The sequence below is a fragment of the Empidonax traillii genome, unplaced genomic scaffold (genome assembly GCF_003031625.1).
Source record: "Empidonax traillii isolate 1590-97213 ecotype Southwest subspecies unplaced genomic scaffold, ASM303162v1 scaffold1053:size215182, whole genome shotgun sequence".
Lineage (NCBI taxonomy): Eukaryota > Metazoa > Chordata > Aves > Passeriformes > Tyrannidae > Empidonax > Empidonax traillii.
The window spans coordinates 78738-88536 of record NW_020956246.1 but is presented as its reverse complement, the minus strand read 5'-3'; the positions used below and the strand labels follow the sequence as shown (position 1 = coordinate 88536).

At 44.5% G+C, this 9799-nt stretch overlaps 1 protein-coding gene across 2 annotated transcripts in view; it reads right to left on the bottom strand.

The window, feature by feature from the left end:
• Positions 1-2914: 2914 nt before the first annotated feature.
• Positions 2915-9799, bottom strand: part of ZDHHC3 (zinc finger DHHC-type containing 3) — a 30973-nt gene continuing 24088 nt past the window's right edge. For both annotated transcript variants that reach the window (XM_027904395.1, XM_027904396.1), the window contains exon 7: positions 2915-4653. In XM_027904395.1, the coding sequence (XP_027760196.1) occupies positions 4414-4653 (240 nt within the window). In that variant the 3' untranslated portion in view covers positions 2915-4413. The remainder of the gene's footprint in view (positions 4654-9799) is intronic.

Genomic DNA, 9799 nt, shown 5'->3' with positions numbered 1-9799 from the left:
GCACAGTTGCATTGATTGCAGATAATTGTGATTCAATAAAGATTGTTAAAATTGACTGCGTGACTGGGTTGTGTGATATCGCTGCACTGGGATGGCTCCAAGCCCACCCCCTGCTAAGGATCAGAGCTTGTGATGGTGCCAGCTTCAGACAGCGATGGGTGTGACCCTGGGGCAAGGGCCAGCAGAGCTGCGGTCCTCCACGGGACCTCCCAGGGACCTCACTGCACCCCAGGCTCCTGAGCAGCTCAAGGAACATTTCAAGCAAATCCCTCTTGGATGATTCCCTCTCCCTGCCAGCTAACCATCTGGAGAATGTAGTGGCATGCACCTTTTCTTGTCTTTACGGCACAGAAAGAGCAAACCTGGCACAGTCTCCCCAAACACCATTTCCCACACATTTCTTCCTATGCCACCTCTTCTGGGGATTTTCAAGCATTTTTTGGAAGAAGTGCCATCTCCAGCTGCATTACAAGTGCTTCCCTGGAAATGTGCAACCCCTACTCTTCCCCTTCCACCCTGAATGCTGCTGGATTACAGGTAGAGCCTTGATGGCACTGTACATCAGGAGCTCTGCCAGCCACAGTCACATAGAAGACAACAGCTGTGCCCAGCTGGAGCCCACCACTGCACTGCACTGCACATTCCAGCAGCTCCCGAGCCCACCTTTAGCAAGGGATTGCTCTGCCCCACAGCATCGCCACAGCATGGCCAGCAGCAGTCTGACACTGGGGTTTCCAATACGTATTTCCATGAGTAAAGAGAAAATAAACTCACACAGCAACATAGGGGGTTATTTATTTGTTTATTTAAAAGACAAATGCTCAAGCACTAAGGCCATAGAGTGGGAAAAAGAAATGGTGACTACATCTGATTACGTGCCACCCCATAAAAAGGGAGGAGGAAAAAAACCCAAAGGACAAAAAAGGGCAAAAAAGAAGGCTTTAACCCCTCTCTTGTGTTTCAGAGGTGGCTGCTGGGTCACAGAAGGGGGTCAGCCTGCCCCTCTGCCCACGATGTTCCAGTGCCCCAAGAAGCCACCTCCTGTGGCGGCACAGCAGGGAGTGGGAGCTCCTCTCTGCAGCCAGAGTGGGTGCAGGGTCCATGTGCATCATGTCCACAGGGTAGGGAGGAGCAGTGGTGGTCCTTGGCAGATGAAGTATTAGTTCTTTAGTAAGTACAATAGCAGCTGAAGACACGAAAAGGAGTTACAAACAGCAAAAAATACTTTTAAGAGATGTAAATTCTTTACTTGCATAGAAAACCTGCTGTAGAAGACACCAGGTAAGAAGTACAAGAACACTTTCCACGTTTGCCACGGCCCTGTCTGTCACATATTAACACCTCACATCAGAGCAGGTGATGGGATCATCAGCAGACCATGTCCCACCCTGAGCAGTACAGAGGCAGCATCCTCCCCAGCCCCCCACCACAAGCATGATTTCCAGGAGTGCCTTCCCTGGGACCTGGCAAGGTCCAGCCAGACCCAGATGGGACTATAGCAGCATGGTTTGAAGATGAAGGCATAATTTAACAAGGGGCAAGAAGTGTATGGAGGGGAGGAAAGAAAAATGGAGGGTTTGGTTTCAATTTTATGAAAATCATGGTTGGTCTCCTGCTACCACATAATCATTAAAGAAGGAGGTTTATACTAAAGCTGTGGATAAAACAGATTTTTTCCGACTTCTGAAGACTTGAGTGATTTCTGACAGTTGTCACTGTCACTACACTGAGACAGACGAGATACACCAAGGGGTACTGGGACTTTGGGAGGGGAGAAGGAAGAGGAGGACAAGGGGGTCTGATAGCCAAGAAACACCAGAACTGATTTTCAGGACATAAGAAATCACCCCACCAGGTCCTGGAGGCACCAGAGCTGGGGCTGGGCTGGCTGTTCATGCTCTGCATAAGGCACAGGGACATGTGCCTGTCTCTTGCTCAAACTCTAATCTGAGGAGGGGAGACGGCTGTTCTGGCTCTCACCCTCCCCTTCACACTGCTTTTTCTGTTTCACCTATTAAAAAAACCCCCAAACTCAGAAATGCCAGTACCTGAGGAACAATAAGAGAGGTGGGAAACAGAAGCAAAGGACTCTGGTTCTCATGATGAGGTGAACCAGGTCTGAGAGCTGGGAAGAAAATATGCTGCCTGCATCCATGCCTACCCAAAGCCATGTTGGTGGTGTCTGTGTCCTGAGAAATGCAGCACAGGGGGGTCTCTCCCAAGCTGATTTCCCCATATCACCTCAAGGTGATTTTCAGCCATTAACTAGTTTCTCCCTGTGGCACCATTCCCACTGCAGACACAGCACCAGAGGCAGGGATGTTAACTGGATGCAGAGGCGGAGCAGTAAGCTAAAATTAGAAAACATGAGCTAAAAAGGGCACTCTTATTATTCCTCCTTCAACATGCCCATTACTCCCTACAGGAAATCCCTTAGAGGTGTATGTCCCTGACGCCCCTTTCCTGTGGGATGCTGACAGAGAGGAATGTGGGCTGATGCACAAGTAGGAGAGCTTTTTCCCCTCAGTATCCCACTGCTGCACAGGGCAAAGACACTCAAGACCTGATGTCTAAATGGCATGAGAGGGTACCTCATTGCCTCTCAAATGCAGGGTGCTTCCCTTTACCCAAAAAGGTTATAAATACATAGTTCCTAATGACTTTTTCTAGATCTATTTTTCACTGACAAAGAGGACAGACATCCAGACAGAAGAGGGAATGGGACAATTGTCTGTAAATATGCCCTGGATTTTAGCAAGAACAAGCTGTGTTCCTAAACAGTCAAGGCACTCCATTTGTATCCAGTACCTTTGCCAGAAACAGGCAGAGGACAAGTCCAGGAGAGAATCTCATCCCTCCATGGTAGCCCTGAATGTCACACCATTAATACATCCTAAGATGCTTTTTGGGGGTAAAAAAATTTTTAAAAAATCCTGCATAAATTCCATTTGGTATCACTCCTATAAATAATAAAATTTCATACAGGTCTTTCACAATACCATGCTTTCATCCCAAAACCTCCTTTCTCTTACTTTTGAAAGGAAGCAATTATCTTTGGTCCATGTTACAGGGGAGGAGGAGATAAAATCAAGCATATTCTGTGGTGGGGAAGCCAGGAACATGTCCCTAGTGACATTTAAGCTAAGGCATATGAGAGAGGGGGAAAAACCCCCAAACACGTGAAAAACAGTCTAAATTAAAACTACCCCGACATCTGGAGGATGCCAAGTGTTTGTAGTGCATCTGAATGCAGGGCCTAGCAACACCTCTGCATGACTTTGCTGCAGCTACTGCCACCTGCAGTGATGCCTTCTTTGAGAGATGCATGTTCCTTCTGCAACATTCACCAGGAGCTGGCTGCAAAATTAGAGAAAGGAAACCCTGTGCAATGGCACGTACTGTTAGGACAACGTTAAACCCCAGTAAGATTAAGAGGCACTATTCATTCTCAACTAACTCTAGCTATCAAGAAAAGAAAAAACCCAGACATCTAAATTAGACAAGTCAAATGGAGAGAGGGCAGTACCTCCATCAGCAGGGTGTTCCTCTCTCTCTCTCTCTCTCTCTCTAACTGCAGAAATAGCCCTGGTACCGGCCTAGACAATTTGCCTGCTTTCTGGGCTGCAGGGGTTGGCCAGGCAGCTCCTGCTCCACACATCTTATGTGCAAACAAACCGGGGCAGAAGTTCAATGGCTGGGGCAACATTTGCCTGTTCTTGGCTGCACTCACCACAGGTGAATGGTCCTGCCAGCCTGGCACCACCACAAGCCCACCAGCTCTGACAGGCACCACCAGTCTTGGGCAGTCCCACAAGCACAATTTACCCCCGGAGGGAGATATTTCAGAGCCCAAAGGAATTACACCCAGGGAGAGCTCATCCATCTGCTGCATCCATAGCCCTGTATCCCACCTCTGCTAAGACCTGCACACCAGCAACTTCCATAACCCGTATGCAGCATCCATACGATGAGATGGGCTAAAGAGGATGCGTTTTTCACAAAAACTTACAGAGCTGGGCCGATCTTGCCATCACACATTTAGTCCTCCAAAAGGCTGTAAGAACAAAAGGTTAACCAGACACCCTAGTTAACCAGACTTCCACATTTTCTGGGAACTGGAACCAATCTATCTGACAATTATAAACTGTCCTTATAGGCCGTGTAAGAAAAGCCCAATAAAGCAGCTGGAACGGGTCTGAAAAGGAGCTTATGAATCCCCTCACTCATAAAGCTCTCTCTGGAGATTTGCATTGCTTCTGCTAGCGCTGTGCCCAGCTTCCAGACAAATAGTCCTGAATTTTTTTAATGCACCAAAAGTATGTTAAAAAACAACGCCTTTAAATCTCCAGCACGAGAAGTTACTAAGAAGAAAACACCTGAAAGCTTCTTCCGGTATTGCGGAGGATGCTTTGCTTATTCATGTATCTGGATGGCAACGTCTCGAGCGAGAAACTGCTCGATTTCTTCTTGGGTCAGTATTTCAGACGCAGGAGCTGCTGCCGCCGCTTCAGCCGGCGCTGGCCTCTCGCAGTTCAGGTTTGAAAAAGGGTTGAACCAACCCAAAGAGAAGGCACCGCCGAATGCCAGCTTCATTCCTTCCCAGCCACTGATCTTCTCCCAGGTTGGCTTCTGATTCTTAAGTCGCTCAATACCCTGCAAGAAGAGAAAGAGTTCAGGGTTGCCTCACATTTATAGCAGGTATTTGGGCACTGTAGCACGGGCAGAACTGCCTATCCATAGCCACACTGATGCTATTCGAGTTCAAGTTAACAGTGAAGACAGACATCCTCCATTAGTGAGAGTTTCGTCTCTGAATTTAACAAAACCCTAAACAAGATCAAATTCGTGGACGATCTGAATCTTTTGGATGTATTTTGGCATCAGTTGCTATTGATTTTCATGGTATAGAGATAGCTCCTGAAAAGCCAGCCTTTCAGGAAATATGGACCTCTTCTCACATGGCTTTTTGAATCCCTCCAAGGAGTGACAAAACACAGTTAGAACTTATTAGTTTCACCTTATGTAGGCATTTTTGCAATAGTTTAGATACAGGCAGAATACTGCACCTTTTGCCAGGAATCAGAATTTACCAGTGCCACAGCTAGGAGCTCGCTCTATGCCAGTTTTTTGTGCAAGTATTTAAGAACACAATTTCCATTTACCAAATTATCAAAAACAAATCACAACACAAGCCAGATAGCTCGCTGGGAGGTGAGGAATTCTGTGCAGGTGGAAGTGGAAGCTTCAAAACAGGACCAGAACCTTAGTCAATCAATATTCTGATTCATTCTCCCTCCAAGAACATTGCTTTTAGTAAAGCAAACATTTTGATTGTACTTAAAGAACAGATACACCAAATCTGGGCAGCAACATTTTTTTCTTGGTAGTCTTTTCCATGTAGAAATAAAGAATTAAAATGTAGTTTCTTAATGTATTTTCTTTAAGGCTACTGCTGTGTGAAATAGGGCACAATTTTTTATGCCCATCTTCTGTATCACGTAAGAGAGGAGTCAGATCTGCAGCTGTGTAGGATACACTCACGGTGACACACAAGTGACCACAGAAAGCCTGTTCTTAGAGAAGAGAGAACACTGGATCCCAGTTTTGAGAAACTCAAGGAAAGGGAAAAAAACGAGCAAATTCAGTTAAAACTGTATGAAAGAACGGTATTAGAGGAGCTGGACGAACTACACACTTGTCACGTTCTAATCCTACAGATTTTTCTTAACGACGCACCACATTCAAAGCTTCGCAGCGGGGGGGACACAAATACACGCAGGAGCTCAAGCAGCACAGCTGCACTCACAATCAGCCTTACAAATAACACCATAGCAGCAGCCCAGTTTTGCAACAACACTGAGTCAGCACGAGCAGACCCAGGAGAAAACACACCATAAACTGAAGCACTACGTGCGAAGCTTTTTTTGAGCTTCATTCATGCCCCGTTTCTCTGTGCTGACTTAGGAGAAACCCAGCAGTGAATGCGAAGAAAGGAATGACACAACATCAACTAGGAATTCTTCAGGGTTGCAATTTCAGGAAAAAGCCAAGCCCTGAAGGACTCTGAATGCTAAGCACAGTCCTGCATCCCCTTGCTCTGCTCCCAAGCTTGCAAATGTACCGTTTCAAGTGCTCCAGGGAAAATCCCTTGCAGCCTCTGGTCCCTTGGGATACCACACTTGGTGCTGCTGCAGCCAGGGCCCGACCTTACCTCCCTGCTGGGCAAGCTGGGAGAGGAGCAGTGCTCGTGCCCTGCAGAGCGTTTTAGCACTACTACCACTTGCTCTTCCTCCAGGATACTCCATTTCCAGCACCCAGTGGCTGTGCAACCGGGAGGCAGAGCCTTTAGCAGATGAAAGCAGAAGACCACCTTTGGTTGTCGGCTGTTCCTTAGTGAACTGCAGAAATTTCCCATGCATTTAGTAACAAACTGGCACCGCGGCTGCAGCACTTACTGTGTGAGGATCTAGAGAGGAGGAAAACAAGTAGCACAGAGCAGGAGGAGAGACAGACACCAAGCATTTAAACCCTTCCCTGGCAGCACAAGCTTTAACCCAGCCCTCAATCACGTGCTTAATCTGTTTTGATCCCTGCTGCTATCTAGATTGGGAATACAGATTTGGAACACATCCGGGGTGCCAACCCCTCCTTTCCTCCAAAAAAAAAAAAACCATCGCTCACCTGCTCCGAGCAGCATCTGCTAACCAAGGAGATAAGCAAGGTCAGGCTGGGGCTGTGCTAATGCCAATTAGGGAGCAGCTCTTTAGAGCAGGGAGGGCCACACTTTCTCTGTCTCAGCCTGACCTCACTAATCCTTCACAGCACGTATTCAAAATAAGCACAGGTTTTGTAATTGTATCTTGATCTAATTTGGCTGCCAGCCACATGGTCAGTAGGGTGTGAGGTTATGCCTTAAAAAGAATTTAGGAGGAGGGAAGGAAAGCACAGCTGTTGAAGACGTTTTGTTTCTCTTTAATGAAAGTTTTGTGGGCTTTTTTAAAATACATATTTACATAAAATCTCTCACCATTATTTTAGAAAGTGGGAATTTTTTATATCAAGTTAAACCAACACTTGTTTCTTTTTCCCGTGATGCATCATGATCTTTCACTATTCCAAGTTACATGATTTTGAACCAATACTGCAAAGAGAAGACATAAACCAAGAAATATAAAATACTGGACATTCTCACTTTAGAAAGAGGTACATCATGGCAAACACGAGGACAGTAAGATAAGGTTGACTTGTGGCCACTATGATGCTGGAGGATATACCCTCTTTCCCCCACTATTGCCCTCAGTTATCTGCTCCTGCCCAGTGCCAGAGAAGGATGGTGGGCTGCGTGGCCTGACCCAGAAACAATCTGCAGGGCAGCTCTTGCATGTTAGAAGCAATGCATTAATTTCTTTTCATGCACTTTCAAAATATGAAAGGAAAAAGAGTGAAATGAAAAGACAAGCATTGTGACAAGTTGATGGTTAAGACACTGAAAGCATTGCCATTGGAAATCATGATTAAGGCAGACTTTTCCTACACCACTTCCTTGCACTTATTTCTGCTTGGGAATACCACTTAGCTTTCCAGTACTGAAGGACTCTGATTTGAATTAGACTTCAATTTCTCTTAGCCAAGCTAAAACAGAACCACCAGCATCTCAAAATGCGTTGTCCCGCCTGAGAAAATACTTTCCAGAAGCAAACCAGTTTGTCTTTCTCGTATTAATACGGACTCACATTTAGTATCATTCAAATTGCATCAAATTGCACCACCAAGTTGCACAGCACAAGTAAAATGAGGGCCCTCAGTTACTGCCACACACACCTGCCACAGGTACCAATGGCATTTCTATGATGCCTCATTAAAAAAAAACAGTTTGACTGAAGACATCAATACTGCATAATGCTGTTAAACAATCTGCATAAATGCAGTTTTCCTACAGTTTTCCACAGTGGTCAAAATGCCAGAACAGAGTATCCAATCTTCCTCCAAGATGCATAACCAACAAGGTTAATTAAAATAAACCCAAACAGGAATGCAGAATTCATAATCGAAACAATTTTTAAAGCAATGAACTGAACAGAGAGATGCATTCATTAGTTAATTGCCTAAGTCACTAAAGCCTCTCCCCTCAATATATCTGATTTTGCATTAAGACAGCTTTGGGCCGGATTCTCTACCAGTTCAAGTTACCAGCTGCATCTGCCTCACTGGCTGAACTGACCCCGGTCAAAGATCCAGCCCTTCATTATCAAGCTGGGAGCATTCCCTGAGAAACACCATTGCATACTAAAAACAGAGTTACAACCTCTCCCAAGTGGAGACATAAACCCCCTGATTAACATATTGGTGTATCACCAATTAACTCACTTTCAAACTTAAAAGTTGAACACTTAGTTAATGGAGCTTTGTATCCTTCTGCCTGCTTGCAAATGGCAGTGAAAGTTCAGAAAACCATTACAGATTTTTCCCAGCATTTGAAGTGAAGAAAGAAAGAACAGCAAACAAGTTTTTGCAAAAGTTTTATTGCATTTGTTTTCCATATGGAAGCATTGACAGATTGAAAAGATGCAGCATTCACATTACTTCCAAAATGAGACATCCATTAAATTTCTCCTTCCCCAATCTCCCTCCCTTTTCCCTGTGGCTTTGAAGCAGTCTAAACAGGTCAGTTTCCAAAAAAATACCATTTTATTTTAAACCAAGGAAAGAAAAGATTCCTTGGAAGTCATAGACACAGCTGATTTGTATATTTCCTTTGTTTGCAATTCATCTGATGAGCCCATGGGAGTCACAATCCAAAAATATAAAAAAATTCCTGCCAGGACACAAGATGTCAGTTGTAGTTATGAAAGGTTTAGCTTTACCCGTTTTTGGAATGCCTTCTGTCCCTCCCACTTTCATCACCACACAGTTCATAACAGCATGCATGCTCCTCACCATAAATATTTCCCAATTTAAAAAAGTTACACATATATGTGCGTGCATTTACACACACACACACGTATGTATAAATATGAGAAAAGACTTACAAAGCTCTAAACCAGGGCAATGCTAAGAATATAGAATTAATTACCCTGGTACACTTACACATCCCATCAATATGAGTCTTTATAGTAATCTGGGCAATCATGTCAATTTTTTCACGTGAACACTGTTTAGCAGGCATTGCTCTATCAAGTCATTTACCAAGACAAACACACACAAAGAACATGATTCTGCTATTCTAAACACTTGAAAATTAGCTTTCTTCCTTTCCTGCAAGTGTAAGGCATTTAATAATCCAAAGAGTCTTCTAAATCTGCCACAGTTATCCTAAAAGGGCAACAATTTCCTGCAGACTAGGGAGGGAACAGACAAAATAACGCCAGAAAGATGGAATTAGTTCTGTGGCTGAAAGGAAATGGTGTTGGCAACCTTCAAGTACTTTAACTGTATGCGATCACCAGGTCAACTGGCTTTCTTGCTGTGTTGCCTTCTCGTCTTGCACCTTTTGGTACACGAAGTATCTGCTTCCCTGTTCAAGTTCACTTATGAAAGAGCAACGTGCTCCTTCAGGAAGTCCAAAGGTGTCTGTGTAGGGCTGTTGGCACTCACATGTCATCCACAGAGCTCATCACAGTCAGGAGACAGCATGAGAATTTATTCAGAAGAGGTGGGTCATAACAGAGAAGAGAGGATCCCCTTCACATTAGTTATGCCATACAGAAAGCAGAGAGAAACAAATGCCAGTAAAGTTAATGTGATAAAAAAAAATAAAAATAAAAAAAAAAAAAAAAAAAAAAAAAAAAAAAAAAAAAAA